The 24,714-nt window shown below is 44.4% G+C and overlaps 2 protein-coding genes across 2 annotated transcripts in view; one reads left to right on the top strand and one right to left on the bottom strand.

Moving 5' to 3' along the window:
- Window positions 1–2,539: 2,539 nt before the first annotated feature.
- Window positions 2,540–17,324, top strand: dhx8 (DEAH (Asp-Glu-Ala-His) box polypeptide 8). The gene is made up of 23 exons (XM_015962663.3): window positions 2,540–2,725; window positions 2,987–3,072; window positions 3,164–3,233; window positions 3,320–3,411; window positions 3,517–3,623; window positions 3,738–4,112; window positions 4,293–4,437; window positions 4,694–4,900; window positions 5,058–5,145; window positions 5,450–5,547; window positions 11,124–11,271; window positions 11,668–11,849; window positions 11,941–12,135; window positions 12,269–12,454; window positions 12,543–12,753; window positions 12,826–13,007; window positions 13,554–13,694; window positions 13,773–13,928; window positions 14,007–14,144; window positions 14,224–14,352; window positions 14,667–14,863; window positions 14,958–15,137; window positions 16,677–17,324. Exons 1-23 carry the CDS (start codon window positions 2,617–2,619, stop codon window positions 16,894–16,896), a joined length of 3,642 nt encoding a protein of 1,213 aa, XP_015818149.3. The 5' UTR covers window positions 2,540–2,616; the 3' UTR covers window positions 16,897–17,324.
- A 3,860-nt stretch (window positions 17,325–21,184) lies between these two features.
- The window catches only part of etv4 (ETS variant transcription factor 4), a 47,210-nt gene continuing 43,680 nt past the window's right edge, over window positions 21,185–24,714 (bottom strand). The window contains exons 10-13 of the mRNA XM_054749370.2: window positions 24,323–24,370; window positions 23,082–23,254; window positions 21,810–21,911; window positions 21,185–21,711 (exon numbers count right to left, since the gene is read on the bottom strand). Of these exons, the coding sequence (XP_054605345.2) occupies window positions 21,484–21,711; window positions 21,810–21,911; window positions 23,082–23,254; window positions 24,323–24,370 (551 nt within the window). The 3' untranslated portion in view covers window positions 21,185–21,483. The remainder of the gene's footprint in view (window positions 21,712–21,809; window positions 21,912–23,081; window positions 23,255–24,322; window positions 24,371–24,714) is intronic.

Raw genomic sequence — 24,714 nt, 5'->3', positions numbered from 1 at the left:
CACAGTGGCCTATTTCTACCCCTCTACAAACACTCTCCTCCTAAGGAATCCTTTGGATTTGTTCCAGTGGTAGAGCTCTGCTTTTCTCTCCAATTCCTCCAACTGGATAATTCTCACTGTCTCCCCCTCTCCACCGCTCCAAGACTGAATCAAGCAGGTCAAGCTGCTGACCACAAAACCAAACAACAAGCCAGAAGGGAAGAAATGTCAAGCTGTGGGAAACTGTAGAGTTGAGGCCTTTGTTTTAAAATGTATCCATTTGGATCCACTGTGGCGCATGCATTGCATCCTACAACACTTACAAAGAATTCCCAAATATGTCTAAGTTAAAACTCTGTTAAGGGTTCACAGCATCTGCAGCCACATGCAGTCTGTTGTGTGATCGGTGCTGATTACAGTTTTACTCATTTGCTAAAACTCTAAAATCCACTGGCTGAAGAAAGTTCTCAGTTGCTTGAACTCATGAAGCTTACTGTTGAGCCTGTTGTCAAAACCCTAAACCATTTCACACGGTTTAGCAAAACTCTAAACACATTCTCATTCTTAAAACACATTCTGCACTCTAATGTACATGCCGTCCATAACGGTAAACACAAGTGGCACACATTTATCCATAACAAGAGCACAAATGTCATTGATTGAACACAATCAGTCAAAAATAAATTTCACTTGTTTCAAATGATGTGACAACCAATATGAGCAAGTTCAGAGAGCAAACAGGTTGTTGAAGGTGGGAATGAGAAAGTGTGACAGCGGATAGAAGAACTCATGTGAGAGGATGCGTATGTGAGGTGGGGGATGTGGAGGAGGGCAAGAAAGAGAAAGAGGAGGACAAAGAGGAAGAACAAGACAAAGAGTGGAAATAGCCAATGAAATTCGAGCAACAATCATGGACCATGTTGTTGTCCATGTGCTGACGATGAGGGAAGCAGGACTTGGAGTGCAACCCAATTTGAGCCTCAGGAGGGAAAATGTTGCATGTGATGTCGATGAAATGCTGTGGCCTGACCCAGCCCACAGACAAGAAGAATCCCATTGATAACATGTTTAGTCCTTTGATATTTTTCATTTCACGTATTTTTTTCCCTGTCATTGTACACTGTAGCAAAAATGGACAATAAACAAATTGTATGGCCCTGAACATTATGCTTTCTATTTTTTGGTGTATTGTTTACTGACTGCTTGATGTTGTATGTAATTTTGAGTAATTTGTTTATGATTTTAGAGTGGTGTTTGATTTTGAGCACAGCCAAAACTGTTTTGAGGCGAAAGTTTGATTTTGCAAGAGGAATGAGAGGTTTTGTAAATCGTGCTTGATGCTGAGGTTTAATGTTTTGAGAAAAGGGAGCAAGGTTTCAGGAATTGTGCTTTAGCAATTGTGAAAAGCTGTATTAGCTGGATGAGCTGAATTAGATATGTTCTAGTCGTTTTGTATTTGCTAATATTGATTAGCTAGCAGCCACCTGGAATAGGGTTGACCAAAAGTTGATCAGTTGTAGACCTAAATCTGACTTTAGATTTATGAAAGTTTCAATAGAATCAACAATGTGGATGATTTATTTGCTTGCAGAGAAGTGACCACAACAAACAGAATCACAGATCTATGCAGGGTAACACTGGATTGTGTAATTCATATGGTTATATAAGGACTTGTCTGCAGAGAAACCATGTACGGACCCCGTGCTATCTGTATACGTTAGAAGCTGATTATGTAAGCGTGAGCCAAGCCACTCCTCGTTCCCGATGCCCGTACATTCCCCGCTGCCTCTAAAATCAGGTCAAATGAGGACTGCTGACTGTGAGATCTGCCCTGCACACGCCCCCTCCTCACATGTACTTAACCATGGAGGCTCAAACAGCACACACCAAGCACACACACACACACACACACACACACACACACACACACACACACACACACACACACACACACACACACACACACACACACACACACACACACACACACACACACACACACACACACACAGAGAGCCTCGAGGTGAGTAACATTTTCCAGAAACATGTCTGTGAGAATATACACATACAAATGTGTGTCATCAGACTAAGACAATAAAAAGTCGATATTGATCTTACAAGAAGTCTTAAAGTTGCATGCTCCTTCATTCTTTGTGATATATTTCCCCTTTTTTTCTTTAAAGTATATATATATATATATAATTTAATTTAATTTTTTATTACATTACTTTCACATTATTAATTCCACACACTTTTCACATTTCAAGGGTTCAGTTTTGCTCAACTATTTAAAGTTTATTTATTGAGAGAATGGGTAAATGTTTCTCACTGAAAAATGAATGATCTCAGGCCGACATTTTTAAATACTCCAATGTAAACTTCTAAAAAATAAACGAAATGATGTTTAAATATGTATTTGTAATGTTACTTAAGCTCTGTTTAATGTCAGTAAATCAACAGTTTATATAACTGAATACACATTTTGTCGTTTTAGACCTTTGGCGCCACTGTGTGGCCAGTAGGAGAAACGCGCCAACTCTTTTACGTATTTCCGTTACAGGCGGAAACGGAAGCTGCCCACAACTAATATGTCTGCTGTAACCTCCGTTTACTGAACAAAAATAAAACTCGTGGAGAATGGCAGACGGTGGAGTCGACGAGCTATCTCAGCTGGAATATTTGTCTTTGGTCTCGAAGGTTTGCACGGAGCTTGACAACCATTTGGGAATAAATGACAAAGATTTAGGTGAGTATTTATTTCAAACCTCGAAGTTGTCAACAGGGCTAGCATTTGTTAGCTATGCACCCTGACGGTAATGTCAGACTTTCCTCGGGATAAAGTGTTTTTAATGAAATACGGGTTCAAATGTACAGATAACGTAGCTTTCCGATTTGAAGTGGCGTATTCTTTGTCGTGTGTTAGTTTTCACCTCTTCTACTCAACACCAAATGCTGTTAGCTGAGTAAGGCTAATGTCGTGTCTCCTGTTTGTTTCTGCGCTTCGTAGCTGAATTCGTCATCAGTCTCGCTGAAAAACAACAGAGCTTCGATGGTTTTAAAGCTCTTTTGCTTGAAAATGGAGCCGAATTCACAGTAAGTCAAGTTAATCGGCTTTTCAATTAACCAGTCGTTAAATAACTAATCCCGCATCTCTGATTTATTTCATGTTTTGTGCTTACTTCAGGATTCTCTCATCAGTAACTTACTCAGACTCATTCAGACGATGCGACCTCCTTCCAAGGCATCAAGTAAAGGTGCTGTTTCTTAGCTGTTTGTTTTCATTCAAGTGTTAATCGCGTTTATTCACGTTGACTCACCTAATTAAACATTTTACTTTTAGCCTCTGATGCATCTGTCCAGCCAAAAACAGAAAAAGAAAAACTAAAGGAGCTGTTTCCTGCGTTGTGCAGACCAAACGATCCATCACCAAAGGTATATAAACTATGTTAGTCATAAATGTTGTATCATCTTCATTTTCCCCTGTTAAACTACGTGCAGCACAACTCAGTGCAACAAATTCTCCTTTAAACATTCTAGCGGCTACTAGATGAAGATGATGTGAAAGTAGCAGCTGATGCAATGAAGGAGCTGGAGATGTTTATGCCCAGTGTTAGTGGGGCAGACCCCAAAGTCACCAAGATCAAGTAAGACAACTTTACTTTTTAGTTATAAATTTATTGTTATTGTAACATTTGTAAAAGGAACATTTGCTTGACCTAAACTGCTTTCCACTTTGTCATTTCTTCTTATTTTCGTAGATCAGAAAAAAGTAAGCATCACAGTCGAAGTCGCAGTAGAAGCCGAGAAAGAGACAGACACAGAGAGCGAGACAGGGACAGGGAGCGGGACAGGAAGAGACGGCACCGGTCACGTTCCAGATCCAGATCTCGTTCCTGGGACCGTGATCGGCACAGGGATCGGGACTGGGATCGAGGCAAAAGAAGAGAGAAATCTTCTCGCTGGGCTGATCGTACCCCCAGCCCCAGAAAAGACCAAGAAAGAGATGCTGACAGGTGGAAGGACAAACATGTGGACCGACCTCCTCCAGAGGAGCCCTCTGTGGGTGACATCTACAATGGGAAAGTCACCAGCATCATGCAGTTTGGATGCTTTGTTCAGCTGGAGGGGCTGAGGTCGGTGTGATGTCATCAGCCTGACATTTAAATGTCTCAAACTATTTGTAGGGTCACCCACTGGCTACTAAAAATGTGTTTTCATTCCTAAACATGCTTTTACCTCAAAACAGCAGCAGTGTGCTTCATAAATACAAAGTACTTACATTTGTGTTTGTTTTGTGATTTGTTTATGTTTAGAAAACGTTGGGAGGGTTTGGTGCACATTTCTGAGCTGCGCAGAGAGGGTCGTGTGGCTAACGTGGCCGATGTTGTTAGTAAGGGCCAAAGAGTCAAAGTGAAGGTTCTGTCTTTCACCGGCTCCAAGACCAGCCTCAGTATGAAGGTAAGGAAACAGGATGTTTCTCAGTCTTCTTGTCACAATCGAGTCACAACCAGTTGTAATTGTCTCTTTTTATCCATTTGGTCTCCAACTCTTCCTGAGGTTTTGCATTTTTTGTATTTTCTGCCTCACGGAAACTAAATATAAGAACTTGCAAGAGTATTGAGACCGTCCATGAATGTTTGAATAATTTCGGGTTGCAAACAGTCCAGTCTTCAGGGGGAGTCAGACCATAAATGACCTGCTTCTTTTCTCACAGGATGTGGACCAGGAGACCGGAGAAGACCTGAACCCCAACAGGAGGAGGAACGTGGGCCCTGAAGGAGGAGAAGATGTCTCCATGAGGAACCCAGACAGACCCAACAACTTGAACCTGGGCCACGCTCCTGAGCTGGAGCAGGATGACACGCTGGAGCGCAAGAGGCTCACCAAGATCTCTGACCCGGAGAAGTGGGAGATCAAACAGGTCTTCAGCAGCTTATTGATCCTTGTGGCTGGGCTGCCAAGGGCTGAATAAAATCTAAAATTAAATTAGGGAACTCTATTTACTCATTCAAGAAACACTTTGAGTTTATTAGAAACGATTAAGTAATCAGAGCATTCTGCTGTTTGTCTGAACTCAGATGATCGCTGCCAACGTGTTGTCCAAAGAAGAATTTCCAGATTTTGATGATGAGACGGGAATTCTTCCTAAAGTTGATGATGAAGAAGGTAAGAGTAATTATTTATGTAAAATAAATAATTTTAAAACACTATGTTAATAATGGGCATGCAATTCATTTTTATTCTTTTGTGTGTGTGTGTGTGTGTGTGTGTGTGTGTTTTTTGAGAAGTGTTAAGATCATGAAAATCAATCATGACTTTTATAATGCATTGTAAAGCGGTGACTAAATGATCCCATAAACAGATCAAATGAAACAAAACGACAGGTGATCTGTTGCTTTTTTGACAGGATATTAACGTCTGAATAAACCTCGTGTGGATTCTGCTCCGTTTCCGTTCTCTTCTCTAACAGATGAGGATCTGGAGATTGAGCTGGTTGAGGAGGAACCTCCGTTCCTGAGAGGACACACCAAACAAAGCATGGACATGAGCCCCGTCAAGATCGTTAAGGTATTGAAGCGTGATATTTTCCTGGCTAAATCCATTTGAATCAGACTGTGTAGAGCTGAAGAGAAATTACCAGTGTTACTGGGGTTTATGCAGTGCCTCCCAGAGTTTTCACAAGTGCAGATAAACCTTAAAATCTTGTTTTTAGACTATCGTTGTCGTCTTCCTCCGCTTATCCGGGTCTGGGTCGCAGGGGCAGCATCCCAACTAGGGAGCTCCAGACCGTCCTCTCCCCGGCCTTGTCCACCAGCTCCTCCGGCAGGACCCCAAGGCGTTCCCGGACCAGATTGGAGATGTAACCTCTCCAACGTGTCCTGGGTCGACCCGGGGGCCTCCTGCCGGCAGGACATGCCCGAAACACCTCCCCAGGGAGGCGTCCAGGAGGCATCCTGACCAGATGCCCAAACCACCTCAACTGACTCCTTTCGATCTGGAGGAGCAGCGGTTCTACTCCGAGTCCCTCTCGAATGTCCGAGCTCCTCACCCTATCTCTAAGGCTGAGCCCGGCCACCCTACGGAGGAAACGCATTTTGGCTGCTTGTATCCGCGATCTCGTTCTTTCGGTCATTACCCAAAGCTCATGACCATAGGTGAGGATTTGGACGTAGATCGACCGGTAAATCGAGAGCCTGGCTTTCTGGCTCAGCTCCCTCTTCACCACAACAGATCGGCTCAGCGTCCGCATCACTGCAGACGCTGAACCAATCCACCTGTCGATCTCCCGATCCCTCCTACCCTCACTCGTGAACAAGACCCAGAGATACTTCAACTCCTCCACTTGAGGTAGGACCTCTCCCCCGACCCAGCGTTGGCAAGCCACCCTTTTCCGGTCGAGAACCATGGTCTCAGATTTGGAGGTGCTGATCCTCATCCCAGACGCTTCACACTCGGCCGCGAACCTACCCAGCAAGAGCTTAAGGTCAGAGATGGATGAAGCTAGGAGGACCACATCATCCGCAAAAAGCAAAGACGAGATTCTCCTGCCACCAAACTCGACACACTCCACACCACGGCTGCACCTAGAAATTCTGTCCATAAAGGTAATGAACAGAACCGGTGACAAAGGGCAGCCCTGGTGGAGTCCAACCCTCACGGGGAACAGGTCCGACTTACTACCAGCTATGCGGACCAAACTCACACTCCTCTGGTAAAGGGACTGAATGGCGCTTAACAGAAAGCCACCCACCCCATACTCCTGGAGCGTCTCCCACAGGGTGCCACTGGGGACACGGTCATAAGCCTTCTCCAAATCCACAAAACACGTGTGGATTGGTTGGGCAAACCCCCATGCCCCCCTCCATCACCCTTGCAAGGGTATAGAGCTGGTCCACAGTTCCACGGCCAGGACGAAAACCACATTGCTCCTCCTCTATCTGAGATTCAACTATCGATCAGACCCTCCTCTCCAGTACCTTGGAGTAGACCTTTCCAGGGAGGCTGAGGAGTGTGATCCCCCTATAGTTGGAACACACCCTCAGGTCACCCTTCTTAAAGATGGGGACCACCACCCCGGTCTGCCACTCTACAGGAACTGCCCCCGATGACCACGCGATGTTGCAGAGACGTGTCAACCATGACAGCCCTACCGCATCCATAGCCTTGAGATACCCAGGACGAACCTCATCCGCCCCCGGGGCTCCGTCGCTGTGTAGTTGTTTCACTACCTCAGCAACTTCTGCCCCAGAGATTGGACAGTCCATCCCCAGGTCTCCTGGCTCTGGTTCCTCCTCGGAATGCACGTAGGTGGGATTGAGGAGCTCCTCAAAGTATTCCTTCCACCGTCCGACAATATCCCCAGTTGACGTTAGCAGCTCCCCATCCCCACTGTAAACGGTGTGAGCGAGTTGCTGCCTTCCTCTCCTGAGGCGCCGGACAGTTTGCCAGAACCTTTTTGGAGCCGATCGATAGTCTTTCTCCATGGCCTCACCAAACTCCTACCACGCCCGAGATTTTGCCTTGGCAACTGCCACTGCTGCACCCCGCTTGGCTATCCGGTTCTCGTCTGCTGCCTCCGGAGACCCACAGACCAGCCACGCCCTGTAGGCCTCCTTCTTCAGCCTGATGGCTCCCCGAACCTCTGGTGTCCACCAGCGGGATTGCCACCACGACTGGCACCGGCCACCTTGCGACCACAGCTAGCAACAGCTGCCTCAACAATCGCAGAGTGGAACAAGGCCCACTCGGAGTCAATGTCCCCCACTGCTCTCGGGACGCGGTCAAAGCTCTGCCGGAGGTGGGAGTTGAAGACCGTCTTGACAGGTTCTTCTGCCAGGCGTTCCCAGCAGACCCTCACTATGTGTTTGGGTCTGCCAGGTCTACGCGGCATCTTCCCCTGCCATCCGATCCAACTCACCACCAGGTGGTGATCAGTTGACAGCTCCGCTCCTCTCTTCACTCGGGTGTCCAAAACATATGGCCGCAGGTCAGATGATACGACTACAAAGTCTAGCATCGACCTGCGACCTAGGCTGCTCTGGTACCAAGTGTACCGATGGGCTTCCTTATGTTCGAACATGGTGTTCGTTATGGCCAAACTGCGGCTTGCACAGAAGTCCAATAACGAAACACCACTCGAATTCAGATCAGGCAGGCCGTTCCTCCCAATCACACCCCTCCAGGTCAAGCTGTCATTGCCCACGTGAGCACTGAAATCCCCCAGCAGGACAATGGAGTCCCCTGATGGAGCGCTATCTAGCACTCATCCCAGGGACTCCAAAAAGGGTGGGTACTCTGAACTGATATTTGGCCCATAAGCACAAACAACAGTCAGGACCCGTTCCCCGACCCGAAGGCGCAGGGAAGCTACCCTCTCGTCCCCCGGGGTAAACCCCAACACACAGACAGAGAGTCTTGGGCTAGCAAAAAGCCAACCCCAGCCCTCCGCCTCTCACCTGGAGCAACTCCAGCAAAGGAGAGTGTCCAACCCCTCTCAAGGACTTAGGTTCCAGAGCCAATGCTATGTATCGAGGTGAGTCAGACTTAGGGTTGTCACGGTATGAAAATTTAACCTCACGGTTATTGTGACCAAAATTATCACGGTTTTCGGTATTATCGCGGTATTTTTTAAACGGTGTTGCTTATGTTCAGAAAGCATTGATAGTCCTGTTCTTCACAAACTGAAATAGTTCTGAAAAGGTTTAACAGTGTTTATTAAACCTAAAATAACACAAGCCTTAGCAAAAGTGCAACTTTTCACAAGTAAAGGAACAAATAGCTTATTTTTCTGGAACGTGTTACAGTAGTCAGTGCAGGTTTAAATTATACAAATCCAAACATTCAAAACATAAACGATATGTAAACAAATCAAAGAAACACCACTTGTTTTCTCATATACTTGTTTTCTTCATTATCAAAATGAAAATCTAAAACTCCAGTCCACACTTGACTTGAGCACTGTACAAGTCAACCTTAAAAAAATATGTGTATTTAAAACAAATAGCCACTTTAAACAAATTACTAAAATAACTACTACACTATGTAATCAAATCCAAATGTTCAAGTATAAATGGCAATGAATAAGTAAACAAATCAATGACAAGGAACTAATTGTATATTTCTCTTCATCATCAACAACTAAGATGCTTCATCCAGCAACAGGGTGTCCGTGACACGGTTTAAATGCTGGCAGAGGACGCTGCGGCTGCAGTATATAGTGACTCGTTGCATTCTCCCTCAACCAAAAGTCCTCACGTCATGCAATTAAGCTAAAATGCTAATGTTATCTTACCTTGCACCGGCTGTAGAGACGTGGGTGATGGTCACTCAGATGTGCCATTAGATTCGAAGTGTTGCTGCCTTTTGCAGACACTTGTTTCCTGCACGTTCTGCAAACGGGATAGCAGTCTTCTATTAACTGTCCCTCAGCATTTTTCAGAAATCCAAAATATGCCCATACTTCCGATTGAGTCTTCTTTGAGGGCTGATGGATGTCCTGGGTGCTGCCGTCTCCTCCTTCGGCCATTATTTCAGCTTCAAAGTTTTGGTGCCGTTGCAAAGTAAAAAGTGCGTGTGCGCGCCGCGGGAACTTCAGCTGAAGCGACGGTGGCTGGTAAGGGTCACCGCGCCGAAACCGCGGCCACGGTAAACCCACCGAGATAATATAGTTTTTTAAAAACTGGACGGTTATTTTTATTGTCAACTTTTTACCGGGGTTTACCGCTATACCGGTTACCGTGACAACCCTAGTCAGACTATATCTAGCCGGTACCGCTCAACTTCTGCCACAAGCTCCTGCTCCTTCCCCGCCAGCGAGGTGACGTTCCATGTCCCAAAAACCAGTTTTCTTGTCCGGGGATCGGACCGCCAATGCTCCCGCCTTGGTCTGCCACCCGATCCACACTGCTCCCTAGGCCTGGCTCCAGGGTGGGACCCCAGTAACCCTCCAGGCCAGGTACTCCGACTGTTTGAATTTACCTCCATGAAAGATCCTGTGAACCGTTCTTTCTCTCACCCTTCACCTAAGACCAATTTGTCATGGGAGACCTACCAGGGGCACAAAGTGCCCCAGACAACATAGCTCCTAGGATCATTAGGGCACTCAAACTCCTCCACCACGATGAGGTGACGGTTCAAGGAGAGTTTTTAGACTTTAAATATTTTTAAAAGATGAAATCTTAACAAATCAAAAGAAATGGCTCAAATAATCAGAATTCTTTGTTTTATTAACAATGTTGAATGTTTGGTTCCTTTTGACGAACTGAGAAGTATGGCTGGACGATTAAAAGCATAATGATTAAAAAAATGCATATGATCGATAATTGAAAAATATAAATAAAAAACTAGAAAATACATTTCATATGCGGCTCCTGCCATTTTACGCTATTCCTTATTTAACTACTTTCAATAGAAAACAGACAAACTGATTTCTGCGTCTTTCGGTGCGTCTTATTTGGACGTTTATTAATTAAAATTTGGGCGCGTTATTACTGTAATGTATTACCGTATAAAAAAATTGAGCCTAAATCTCATATGGCCCAGCCTGGATTCAAACTCGGTTGCTTTGCCTCTAAGTCAGGTATTTTACCAGTTGAGCTATCCATTTTATATTTAAACATCGATAATACTCCTCCGAGCCCGACGGGGTGGTGTTTGTGCTCCGCCCAGTGGATTTGTGACATCACAAACCCAGTCAGTTTTAGGCTGCATTTTTTTCATCTGCTGTTGATTCTCAGCGTTTTGAATGCAGAAGTGCTATTTTGAGCTTAAATTTCATTAGAGGTGTCCTGTAGCATAAGAAAAAGGCCTCAGTAATATGTTAAAAACAGAAAAAACACCATTTTAATTAGTGGGTCTTTAAATGATTCATGTCTACCTATATTTTTAAATTTTTCCTCTTAAACCTGCAGAAATATTTACTGAAAGTAAACTTATCCAAAATGCCTGAAAACTGAAATGTGAAGGTTTGATTCTTCAATATTGAAATGTAAAATATGTAGGAGAAAAATCCCCCCCAAGTATAACATTAAAGGATTTGAGACTAATAAAATGTCAGCAAATATTTGACCTGAGCTTGAAATCCTCAATAAATCCGATTTTGTTTGGATTTGAAGCTCATTCAGCAGTTTGTCGGTTCTGTCCAGAATCCAGACGGATCGCTGTCCCAGGCGGCCATGATGCAGAGTGCTCTGGCTAAAGAGAGACGGGAGCTGAAGCAGGCGGCTCGGGAGGCTGAGATGGACTCCATCCCCATGGGCCTGAACAAACACTGGGTCGACCCGCTCCCAGATGGTTAGAAACCTTTACGTTGTACTTTACGCTACGTGTGTTTTAAACTGAATTTAAACTTCTAAAATATGTTGTCTTGCTTTTGTTTCTTAAGCTTCAATAATCAGATTCAGTGTGCGGTTGTGTGATAATCTGTGTTTTATTAGAAGCACAGGCGGGTCTGAGTCAGACTTGAGACTTCCTCCACGCTGGCAGAAATAGACCCTCAGGCCTGCCGGTACTGGTGATGCTTATCTGAGTTCCATGTGTCCGGATGTTGAAGCTCGCTTGTTCAGTCCATCCTTAATGTTGGTCTAGGCTGTTTCCAGGGTTTGACATCATGATGTTATTGGTGTCTGTTAGAATAAGCGCTTCAGATTTTATTTAGGACGGATCTTTAAGCGCGCTCCTCTTCTCCAGTTGACGGGCGGCAGATTGCTGCCAACATGAGAGGAATCGGCATGATGCCCAATGACATTCCAGAGTGGAAAAAGCACGCCTTTGGAGGGAACAAGGCCTCTTATGGGAAGAAGACCCAGCTCTCCATCCTGGAGCAGAGAGAGAGTCTGCCCATCTACAAGCTGAAGGAGCAGCTCATTCAGGTTTTAAGCATTAAGAATATTCCTGAGTGTGATTATGTTTTAGTAAGCACCTCCGATGTTGTAAGTTTCTCTTTGTGTTACTATTTCCCAGGCTGTTCATGACAACCAGATTTTGATTGTCATTGGAGAGACGGGTTCTGGTAAGACCACACAGATCACACAGTACCTGGCAGAGGCGGGGTACACCACCAGAGGGAAGATCGGCTGCACGCAGCCTCGTCGTGTGGCTGCCATGTCTGTGGCTAAGAGGGTCTCTGAGGAGTACGGATGCTGTTTGGGTCAAGAGGTGAGCCGCTGCAGTCCAGATTTTCTTGCTGATGAGAAGCTTTTTAAAGAAATGATTCTGAATGTATCCACAGTGTTTCTGTTGCTCAGCAGAGCGCCGTTACCTGTCATATCTGATTAACCGTGTGTTTCAGGTGGGCTACACCATCCGTTTTGAGGACTGCACCAGCCCTGAGACGGTCATTAAGTACATGACAGACGGTATGCTTCTGAGAGAGTGCTTGATTGACTCTGAATTGGGTCAGTACGCCATCATCATGTTGGACGAGGCCCACGAGAGGACGATCCACACTGATGTTCTTTTTGGTCTCCTCAAGAAGGTAAGAAACCTGCAGAAAAGAACTTTGGCTTTTCACGTTGGTCAGCGTGGCTTTAAGGAAATGTTCTGTGTGTTTCTGTGTGCTTTAGACGGTGCAGAAGCGCACAGACATGAAGCTGATTGTAACTTCTGCTACACTGGATGCGGTAAAGTTCTCTCAGTATTTCTACGAAGCCCCCATCTTCACAATCCCAGGCAGAACATATCCGGTGGAGGTTCTGTACACCAAAGAACCTGAGACGGACTACCTGGATGCCAGCCTCATCACGGTCATGCAGATCCACCTGACTGAGCCTCCAGGTCAAAAGTAAACCCTGGTCTTTTTAACATAGGTGAACATCAACATTTTGCTCATAACGTCTTCTTGCGCAGGTGACATCCTGGTCTTTCTGACTGGGCAGGAAGAGATCGATACAGCCTGTGAGATCCTGTATGAGAGAATGAAGTCTCTTGGGCCTGATGTCCCTGAACTCATCATTCTGCCAGTTTATTCTGCTCTGCCCAGTGAGATGCAGACCAGAATCTTTGACCCTGCGCCCCCAGGCAGCAGAAAGGTGAGTTGGAACAAATCGGTGCATCATGTCTTATCTGAATATGACTTCTGTTGACTGTTTGGTCTCTTAAGTTAGTTTAGATGTTGTCATGACTCATTCATTAGGTTTTGTGTGTTGAAGAAGGGTGATATAGTTTTTGCCGTCTCTTCAGCAGCAGAGTGTTTCATGAACCACTTGGAAGATTTAAATGAAACTCAGAATAAATGAATAAAACCATGCAACTGATCAACTTTAATCCAAATTATGTTGGCTTCCACAAATACAGCAGTGATTATAAATGACCATCAATTTTACACATACTGAGCCAGAATGTGTTGCCATAGTTACTGAGTCGTTCGACCCCATCCCGTGAGTGCTCACTGATCCTGTAACATTACAGAACGTATAATTTTCTAAATAACATCGCTTTTCAACATAATTTCTGTTTCCGTTCAGATTCTGGGTTAAGTTGCATATTTAAGGAGCGTTGTGTGTTCCTTTGAGCGGTTTATGGATCTTGGTTTTAGAACCAGTGTTAAAAATAAAAACTTATTTTTTTCCCCTCAGGTTGTCATAGCTACCAACATCGCAGAGACATCTTTAACTATTGATGGGATCTATTATGTGGTGGACCCGGGTTTCGTCAAGCAGAAAGTGTACAACTCTAAGACCGGAATCGACCAGCTGGTGGTGACTCCCATCTCACAGGTACGGGGTTAGTGGGTTCAGTGAATGAATGAATGAATGAATGATTGCATGCATCATTTTCTTGTTTTGTGATTTCAGGCTCAGGCCAAGCAGAGGGCAGGTCGTGCCGGCCGAACCGGTCCTGGGAAGTGTTACAGGCTTTACACAGAGCGAGCCTACAGAGATGAGATGTTAACGACCAACGTTCCTGAGATCCAGAGGACTAACTTAGCCAGCACCGTGCTGTCTCTGAAGGTACAGATGTGTTGCGTGGTATTTATGTTCTCATCGTTCAGATCTTTCTGAGTCTGCCGTTTGTCTCCCGTCCGTCAGGCCATGGGCATCAATGACCTCCTGTCCTTTGACTTTATGGACGCTCCTCCTATGGAGACACTGATCACAGCCATGGAGCAGCTTTACACTCTGGGAGCTCTGGACAATGAGGGTTTACTCACACGACTGGGGAGAAGGGTGAGGAGGCTTTCAATGACGAAACCATCTGAAGATCACTTTAATTCACTGTGACAAAAACAAAATGTCTTCCTCCTAGATGGCTGAGTTCCCTCTGGAGCCAATGCTGTGTAAGATGCTGATCATGTCTGTCCATCTGGGCTGCAGTGAAGAGATGCTCACCATTGTGTCCATGTTGTCTGTGCAAAACGTCTTCTACAGGCCAAAGGTATGCCCGCCACAGTGCAGGACACTCAGAGCTTTTCTAGTGACTTACTGATCATCATAAAACCACAAACACACCAGCACCTGTGGTCCTTTTCACTTTAGGTCAGCTTCTGCTCAATTGTACACGTAGTTGGATAACAAACATCACGATTTTTAGTTTGAAGGAATGATCTAGACCTGTTTGGAAAATGGGTTCCTTGTGTGTGTTTGCTCAAAGAAAGAAACAAAAACAAACCTATAAAAACTGCTATTTTGAAATACATCAGCCGGTGGATATTCCGACCCTGTTTTCAGTAAAACATTTCTGTTTGTCAGGACAAGCAAGCCCTGGCTGACCAGAAGAAAGCCAAGTTTCACCAACCTGAAGGTGACCACCTCACGCTGCTTGCTGTCTACAACTCCTGGAAGAACAACAAGTTTTCCAACCCCTGGTGTTATGAGAACTTCATCCAGGCCCGCTCTCTACGCAGAGCTCAGGACATCCGCAAACAGATGCTGGGCATCATGGACAGGTAAACTTTACTTGCACCATCCAGTTAAACCATTACATGACATCATAGAGAATATTTCATGTTATGAACACGTCATTTGCTCCTTTTCCTTCAGACATAAACTAGATGTAGTGTCTTGTGGGAAAGCCACAGTTCGAGTCCAGAAGGCCATCTGCAGTGGTTTCTTCAGAAATGCAGCTAAGAAGGATCCTCAAGAGGGCTACAGAACCCTCATAGACCAGCAAGTGGTCTACATCCACCCCTCAAGTGCTCTGTTCAACCGGCAGCCTGAATGGTGCGACCATGTCTCACTTCTACTACTATTTTCATTTTCTTCTGAAATTAGTTTTTCCACGTGTGCAGCCATTTTCTGGGCTTTGACAAAAACCCATGGACATATTTTTTTACTGAAAATGTTTGTTTGTTTGTTTGTTTTATTGTGTATTTTAATGGGGACAGACACGAAAGAAAAACAAACATTATAGAGATAATCTAATGCCTGTATCACAGTGTTTATAGCCGCGGCTAATTCACACCACCTGTCCCTAGAAGGGCTTTTACTTTCTTACTAATATGATATTTATATACATTTATAATACGATATCTAGTCTTGACTTGTTTCAGACTCATCCTGTTATCTGGCTGCTTTAAGGCCAGAAGTGGTTTGATGCAACTTGATGACACTAGTCTACAACCGTCTCAGTGGCCTGGTGGTAGAGCTTCCATCCTGGGACTGGGAGATCGGGGATCAAATCCTGTCTGGTCATACCAAATACTTTAGAAATGGGACCCAGTGCCTCCCGGCTTGACACTCCGCTTTAAGGGGTTGGACTGGGAGGGTTAAACCACCAAATAGTTCCTGAGTGCAGCCACCGCTCTCAGTGGGGATGGGTCAGATGCAGAGACGTAATTCCACCAGTGTGTGATGACTAATGGGACTTTAACTTGACAACGGGAGTAGGCAATCCTGGTACTCGAGTGCTCCTATCCAGCATGTTTTAGTTGTTTCCCTGCTCCAACACACCTGATTCAATAGTTGAATAACCTGGTTATCAAGTTCTGCTGAATCCTGTTAACTCATTCACTGCCATTGACGACTAAAGTCGTCATTTGCATTTTTTTACCGTTTGAGCATCGGAACGAGCCCCCGCGCTGAGAGAACAAACATCTCAGCCCTGAAGCCGATCTTCAGCCGCATACGTCACAGATCACATGATCAGGAAGCAACACATCCATGTGTTTGGAGATCGTTTTGGGCCGTTCCTGTAAAAAAAGTGAGGCGCGAACCGGAAAAGCGTCTGCCGATCACAATTCGACAACGGATTATGAAAGAACGGATAACGCTCGAAACACGCGGCTTCTTCCTGATGTAAGAAGTGAGTCTCCGCTTTTTGGTTGTTTTGGCATCGACATCATGCTAGCGTGCAACGTTCTGTGATTCTTAAAAAAACAGTAAAAACGGTGAGAAACGCTGGCAGCGAAGGCCGTTAGTGATCAGGAAACGGCTGGCAGTGAATGAGTTAATCACCCTCTGGTTAAAATCAGGTGTGTTGAAGCAGGGAAACAACTAAAACATGCTGGTCAACAGCACTTAAGGCCCAGGGTCACCTACCCCTGGTCTAGGGATTAATAACCTCCTTGTGTGAGTTGTTGCTGGGCCTAACTGTGTGTTCAGTATGACATAGCGTGAAATTTTCCTTAACAAAGAATGAATACATTTTGCATCCTGAATATTGCAAAAACAATATTTGTAGATTTAACATTTCTTTTCCAGCAACTACAAAACAACTAGAAGGTGGGAGAAGATATCTAATGTGTTTCCTTTGTTTTCCAGGGTTGTGTACCATGAGCTGGTGCTGACTACCAAAGAGTACATGCGTGAGGTCACCACCATCGATCCTCGCTGGCTGGTGGAGTTCGCCCCTGCCTTCTTTAAAGTGTCTGACCCCACGCGCCTCAGCAAGCAGAAGAAACAGCAGCGCCTGGAACCGCTGTACAACCGCTACGAGGAGCCCAATGCCTGGAGGATCTCCCGCGCCTTCAGACGTCGCTGATGCAAGTGCTGCTGCAGATCTACCACGCAGATCTGGACGGTGTGGTGGGTGTGGTGCCAGCTCTAGGTCAGGGATTCAAGAAGTGGCTCCCTTTTTAAAAAAATTGTTAACATTGTATATTTCCATAGAATCGGTCGCAGACTTCCTGTGAGATTGGTAATTAAGATTTTACATCATTATTAACAGCCTGCCACATCTGTCCAATGAGAGCAAATTTATGGACCTTCATGAGGAGATGCTACCAAACCATGGACTATTTATGTCAGCTCTACGTTCAATTTAATTGGCTTTTGTATTTTAGTTCTTTGGTGTCAGACACAAAAGATGTGTAACACAATATTTTGTAAGATAACTGATAACTGTGATACGCCATTGTATCAGAACTCCTGGAACTTTGCCTCATTAAATCCAGAATTTTCTAAATCTGATATGATGTAAGTTTGTAACCTCAAATGAAGATGTTAGGTTCTAGTCGGGCACACACGTGCGCTAGCATACACGCAGAAAAAACAGGTAGTTATTTTTTCCACAGCCAAGAGTTTCCTCTTTAGCTAACTAACATTTTCACAATGGGTCACCAACCTTTGTGAAGCCATTATTGAGCCGTATGAAGGGCTACCAGGTTGATGCACCAAGTTTAGTCATGTACACACTGCTGACCTTTGACCCAGAGTAGGTTTGAGTTTTAACTAAACTTCATGAATGACAGACACTAACCCACTGCCGATCTGTCTCCATCTAGTCCAGTCTTCTGCATCCTCTGCTCTCACACCAACTTACTTCATGTCCTCTTTCCCCTTATGGTCTGCTCCTCTCAGCCTCCTGCCTGGTGGCTCTATCCTCATCATCCTTCCTATAACTGTTGTCTCTCCTCTGGACATGTCCAAACCATCTCACTCCATCTTTATCTAATTCATCTAACATGAGCTGTCCATCTGATGTCCTCATTCCTGATCCCATCCATCCTCGCCTCTCCCAAAGAGAACCTCCAGTTTTGTCTCCTGTCTGTCCCTCGTGGAAACTGCCTCTAAACTGCACAACATGGCTGCTCCTCCTCCTGTCTTCTACACCTGAAACCCTTTCACCACACATCACAACTGACACCTCCACCCATTCCAACCTGCTTCACACACTTCTTCACCTCTTTTCCACTCCCTCTGTAGCTTTGGACAGTAGATCCTTAGTCCTCTACCTTCTTTACTTCTATTTCCTGTAACATCACCAGTTCACTTGTGTCATTTACACACACACACACACACACACACACACACACACACACACACACACACACACACACACACACACACACACACACACACACATTCTGTCTTGCTGTGACTAATCTTCATTCCTCTCTCTTCAGTACATATCTCCACCTCTCTAACTTCTCCACCTGCACCCTGCTCTCACTGCAGGTCACTCATCTGCAAACATCATAGTCCATGGAAACTCCTGTCTGACATCATCAGTCTGTCCATCACTAAAGCAAACAAGAATGGGCTTAGAGCCGATCCATGATGCACACCTCACAGCTCTTACATGGTCTGCATCATTCTAACATTATACTCTGTCATTCCAGACCTCCTCATGCTCCACAGCTCCTCTCAGCACCCTGTCGTGCTTTCTCTAAATCTACAGACACAATGCACATCCTTCTGACCATCTCTACACTTCTCCATCAGCATCCTCAAAGCAAAAGTAGCACCTGTAGCACACTTGGTTGGCTTCAAACCATTTTACTGCTCACAAATGCTCACTTCTGACCCAACCCTAGCTTCCACCACTCATGAGCTCCGTTCTTGCGTAGTTCCCACGGTTCTGTAAGCCATCTCTGCTTCCATGTTTTCAATCACATAAAGGGTGATTCATAAAAATGGCATCAGAAAATAAGCAAATAATTTTAGAGTTTGAGTGGTGAATTGTGCTACTTTTAGAACTTGTCTGAGGTGCCTTATAGGGTTCCTGGGGGCACTTTGGTGACCCCTGGTCTAAACGATGTGTTTTCTGTCACTGCTCCTCCAGCATTAGTCTCTGTCTCTCACACACTTTTTCCAACCGGAAACAAATCCAGAAGCAAATCCAACTGATCTGATATTTTAATTTTAGGATGAAATTTCTGCCATATTTCCTGTGCCGGTTCTACCCCTCTGGTCCCACGTGACAACCGGAGATGCTTATCAGACATTTTTATCAATCCACTCAGATAAATGTCTCTATGCAGCCAGAGGGCAGATCTGATGTTTCTCCCACTCCTGGTCGCTACCTCTGACTCATAACTTCAGTTTTTATTTTAATCTGGTTATAAAGCTAATAATCGGAGCTGCACTTCCCAGTGAAACAAATAGAGTTCTGCAACTGCTTTTCCTTTTTCCTGTCAACTTGAAATTTGTCAGGGTCATTCCTGTTAACCATCCAGTTAGGAAATAGGAATTTGGACCGTTATCCTGCCGCAGAGAGATGATCAAATCTTCTAAGGGAGTGTGCCTCCCCTCTCTCTACATGTAGCCATGTTTACAGGTGAAAATCTAAAAATTATAATATGGTGCAAGAGTTAATTTATGTCAATAATTCAACTTAAAAGGTGAAACTAATATGTGAGACAGATTTATTCCATGCAAATCCAAATGTTTCAAGCCTTTATTTGTAATGACCGTGATTATGGCTTACAGCTAATAAAAACCCCACATTCAAAATCTCAAGACAATTTGGAATATTGTGAAAAGGCTCAAAATTCTTGACTCAGTGTCACACTCTGATCAGCTAATGAATCCAGAACACCTGCAAAGGTTTGCTGAGCCTTTAGATGGTCTCTCAGTCTAAGCTGTGTTACTGAAATAAACTTGCACCATATTCTCATTTTTCTAGTTTCACCTGTAACTTGCAGCAGAGATTCTGATAAAAATTAACTGCAGTTTGGCTTTTTCAAAGATCAATTGTGCATTTATTTGTTTAATTTTGTTATTTTTAGTAGAAAAAGATGAAACAATACATAAATAACAAAAGAAACCAAAAGGTGTAGGTTATACCTGTGGGTTTATGCTGAGATCCTTTTAGGGATCTAAAACACTGAAGACATTCACCATTATTTATCATTTTAACATGTTTCTGTTTCATACTTCTCCCTTCTGAAGTGGTTTAAGAGTTCATCACTTCCTGAGCAACCTTGGTTTGAAACTAGTTTATAGATGAGCTAGTCTGAGATCAGCTCAGATTAAAGTCCTGATGCGGTTCTAAAACAGCTTTTATATCCCAAATCTGTTTTTCATGTGATTTTATTCTATAAACCTTTGCTCTTCTGTCATATCTGATGTAACACTCCTCGTTGCATGAAACTGAATCAATAGCAGCAACAAAATGTGGCTCTTTTGCATCAGAGTCAAGGCCAGCAGCAGCCTCATCCATTTCTGCTGAAATGTCATTCAGAATGGGCGGGGCTATATAGACTTACTGCTGTGACGTGTAGGGGACCGTAGCTGTTCTAAGATCATTATAGAGAATGTACCAGCAATGTAAAACTGTTAAGTCTCTGCTGATCAGAGTTGAAGTTTAGACTAGTCTGTCCCAAAAAGACCAGCAGGTGGTGGTGTTTCACCTCTTGACTCCTCAGTAGATCCTTTCTCTGAACTCTTAAAAGGAAAATATAAAAAAACAAACCCAAGAGTTTGGTTCTTGTAGCAGAAATTTTATTTTATTTGACAAAACGTATTTGACTTGTGATGCATTCTTTTGGGAATGGAAAACATTCCAGCTGCAACATTCATCTATAAATTTGTTTACAAGTCAAATAAACATACATTCCTTTGCAATAATCACTGATTATAACAATCAGTCTATGAAAAATTTGTGAACAGAATTTAGTCATTTGACTTTAGTTAAATGTTGTCTAACAGTGATTTACTCAAGGGCACTTCCAGGGCAGCAGTAGCTCAGGAGGTAGAGCGGGTTGCGGGTTCGATTTCTGACTTCCGCCAGAGAATGCTGCTGTTGTAGCAGGACACTTAACCCACCCGTCCTGCTGGTGGTTGTCGGAGGAACCGGTGATGCCTGTGCTCCGAAAGCCCCACCTCTGCCAGTGAGCCCCAGGATGTGATGTGTGTGTGTGTGTGAATGGATGAATGATACACTGTGTAAAGCACTTTGGAGTCCTTTGACTCTGAACGGCACTACACAAGTGCAGGTCATTTTATCACTTTCTCATAGTTCAGATTATCCAATCTGTTATTCACCAATTATAATCCACCTCAACGTGCTGTTTGCTAATGTGGAAAGAAAAACATCTGGACTCTAGTTGGAGGGTAATATTATGGGTATTTATTATTAAGCAATCTCTTCAACCAAGTCATAGTTATTGAATAGGCCTCAGATGTGAGAGGAATGCAGCTCTTAAAAACAAAAACAAAAATCCCTAATGAGATTTAATTTAAAACAAAAACACCATAGCCTTATATACAAGAGGAAGGGGTGGGCATGTGCAAGAGGTGCTGGGGTCTCAGGATGTGTACGATGATGATGAAGATGATAGATGGTGGGCTGGTTCAACAGGAGGGAATCTGATGGTGGGTGTAGAGGGGAGGCTGGAGGCTGGCTTTAGTACATGTAGCCTTTGGAGTAGGGCTGGGGGCCCATGTTTTGGGGAAGCTGTTCCGGGGTGTAAGGCACTCCCTCGTCCAGATGTGAAAGGGGCACCGTGTCCTCTTCGTTGACATAACGCTCAAACTCGGCCTTCAGGCTGGGTCGCTGATTGTCGGGGAAGGCCAGGGAGATAAGAGCCTCGGGCTCGCACACAAACTTGTAAACATAGCGCTCCCCTGCCACCTGAACACAGAGGAAACTCATCAATGATTCCATCAAATAAAAAATAAAAAAACATGTTTTTTTTTACACATATTTCAGAGTAGTCGCACGTTTCGCACCTTTTGCATAATTCCCTTCTCGTAGTAATAGCGCAGAGAGCGACTCAGCTTGTCATAGTTCATGGCTGGACGGTTCTTCTGCATGCCCCACAGTCTGGCAACCTAAGGAAAACAACATGTCAGAGGATCACTTGCATGCCAGCAGATTTTATGTCAAGTGATCCTGCCCAGGTGCATCCAGGTGTGTGTAATGCAGCTGTGTGACCACTAAGGGTCCTCAGAGGCAAACCAACATTGCCTCTGCAATCGCCTCGACTGTGTCAACCAGTCAGGACCAGAGCGAGTCTTCACATATGGATTTACTTCCTTTTTATGTTGCCCATTACCACTTGAATGTGACCAGAGTCCCACAGCGTTTGCAGAGGAAAGGGGGAGTGATGGCTGTCAGAGAACAACCATAAAACCTTCCTTCAGCCCTCAAATAAACTCAGCTGAGCTGATAAAAAGCTGCCAAGTCTGATAGAAAAGAACGTCTCACAACAGCCCTACACATCCAGAGGGAGTAAATCAAACCTTTTAGCAGCAGTGCATGTATTTTCTGTTGGAGGGTGGTGGTAGTGGTGGAAACTGTAAAGCAGTGGGGTGGGGGGTGCACAGCGATTCATGACAGGTCGTATCCCACAGCGACGGTGCAGCCAGCAGCACTGTTTCATCTCTGAGTGTGCTTTCAGCCCTAATTGCTCTTGTAAAACCCATTCATTTTTAATGTACAGTAAAGAGATAATGGAGAATACAATCTGGGCCTGTCCGGATTGGAACTCACCTATTCGGACACCGGCTGGTGTGACCTATTTACACTACAGACCACAACATTGGGAAAATGTCCCTAGTCAAAGAAACGCAAGCAGGTGAAAGAGAAACTGGGGTGTTGGGAGATTTTTGTTTGTCCTTCGTTTATCAATTCAGCGTTTCACATGTTGAATAATGAATGTGGAACAAATGGAAGGTGGGTCAAAGACGATGAGCAAAGCAGCCAAATGCCACTCCTAATCACCAGGATCTGATTAGCACCTTCAAATACAGCAGACACAATCAAAAAGCTTCTCATTCTTGACCCTTTACAAAAGAAATACCACGTTTTATTTCTTTATTTCCCCCTTTAAAAAAAAACAACAACATGGAATCATTATCTAAACCCTATCAGAGACACTTCATTTGGAGTGTCTCTGCACTTCAAGACATCTGCATAAGCTAGCAACGATACTCGAGTAAACCGCTTTATGTCGCATCTGGTGATGAGGAATAAGAAACTGATTCAGAATTCAGTCGTACCTCTTCAGGTTCAATGAGTTTGAACTCCATGCCACGGCCAGTCCAGGCGATGAAGTGGGCATTGCCTGGGTCGTCCAGAAGGGCCACCAGGAACTGCCAGAGCTGCAAGGAGCCTCGGCGCTGGTAAGGCGTGCTCTCGCGAAAAACACCACTTCCTTCCTGCTTGACCTCACCTGGACACAGTACAAGGCTTTTTAAAACACCTGCATTCTCCTTTTTGCACGTGGAGATGTGATCAGTACACTCAGATTGAAGATCACTTGTCACACACTGGTGTGTGTGAAATACGTTCTCCACATTTGACCCATCCCCTGGGGCAGCGGTGAGCTGCAGACACGGCCGCGCTCGGGAACCATTTGGTGGTTTAAGCCCCAATCCAACCCCTTAATGCTGAGTGTCAAGCAGAACGGCATCTTTAGTGTGACCTGACTGTGGATTTGAACCCACGATCTCCCAGATAGAGGGCGGACACTCGTACCACTAGGCCACTGAGCTGGTATAATTTATATTAGAGATGTAAGTATGAGAAACTGTAACTACATGAGAAATAAATCTACTTAAATTGTTTGTTTTTATACAGAAAAGTAATGAGTCAAAACATTTCTTTCAGAAAAAAACATTCAAGTAAAAAAAATGCACATGAACAGATACAGAAATGGTAAAATCAAATTAGAGTGGATGAGAAAACATTTTTAGATTGAAATAAATGAGGTAAAATCAAGGACGCATCCTAATTAAAGAACAAAAACAACACTTAATGAAGCATTTAGTAGGTAAATGTACACTGATTGTTTTCTGGTTCTTTGTTGTTTACCCGTTACCGGATATGTTACGCCCATACACGTGGGAACACGAGAAGAGCAGCAGAGTTACTGCCGTTGTCTTTTTAGAACGTGCACACTTCACTGGATCAACCAGAGGCGACACATCAGGCTTTTCACTCAAGCAATGACACCATGGGAATCTGCTTGTCTCTGTGACAGAGGAGCCCCACACAGCACGCACGATGGAACCTAATCCACGAGCTTCTGACTTGTTTACATCCCAGGATCTCAGGTTATATAAGCTGACATTCAGGTGTAGAGATTGAAGTAGCTTTGACAGGGGTTATCCTAAACTAACTGTTGTAAGTCGCTTTGGACAAAAGCGTCTGCTAAATACATAAACATAAACTGTTGGGATTGTGGTGTGTAGATGTGTGTGAACACAGATGCAACGGGGTTCAGGGTGTTCAGGCTCACCTTCAAACTTCTCTGGAACAACGCGGGAGTCGTTTTCAAACAGATAGCCTGAGAGACAAGAGGGGAGATGTGTTATCAAGCAGCCTGGACCCAAGCACAACTCGACTGTTCATATGGGATCAGGGCCAACCTTTGAATATCATTCAACAAAAATACAACGGACAACTCCAGAAAAGGGGAGTGGATTTCATTGTTAAAACATGTGAAAGCGTGAGAGCATTTTTGAGCTGTTTGATATACTCAATTTGACTGAATAACAGCAGAAATGACCAAAAATGGTCCCACAAACAAAGGGAGCGAAGGGAGGGGTTGTTTTCCTTTTTGCCGGGGAACTATCCAGCTTTTTCCAGGAGTTATGTTTATTCAGGGATTCATGAGGCAGGGGTGAGCTT

Source organism: Nothobranchius furzeri, chromosome 16 (genome assembly GCF_043380555.1).
Source record: "Nothobranchius furzeri strain GRZ-AD chromosome 16, NfurGRZ-RIMD1, whole genome shotgun sequence".
In the NCBI taxonomy this organism is placed as follows: Eukaryota; Metazoa; Chordata; class Actinopteri; order Cyprinodontiformes; family Nothobranchiidae; genus Nothobranchius; species Nothobranchius furzeri.
This window is presented reverse-complemented; position numbering and strand designations above follow the sequence as displayed.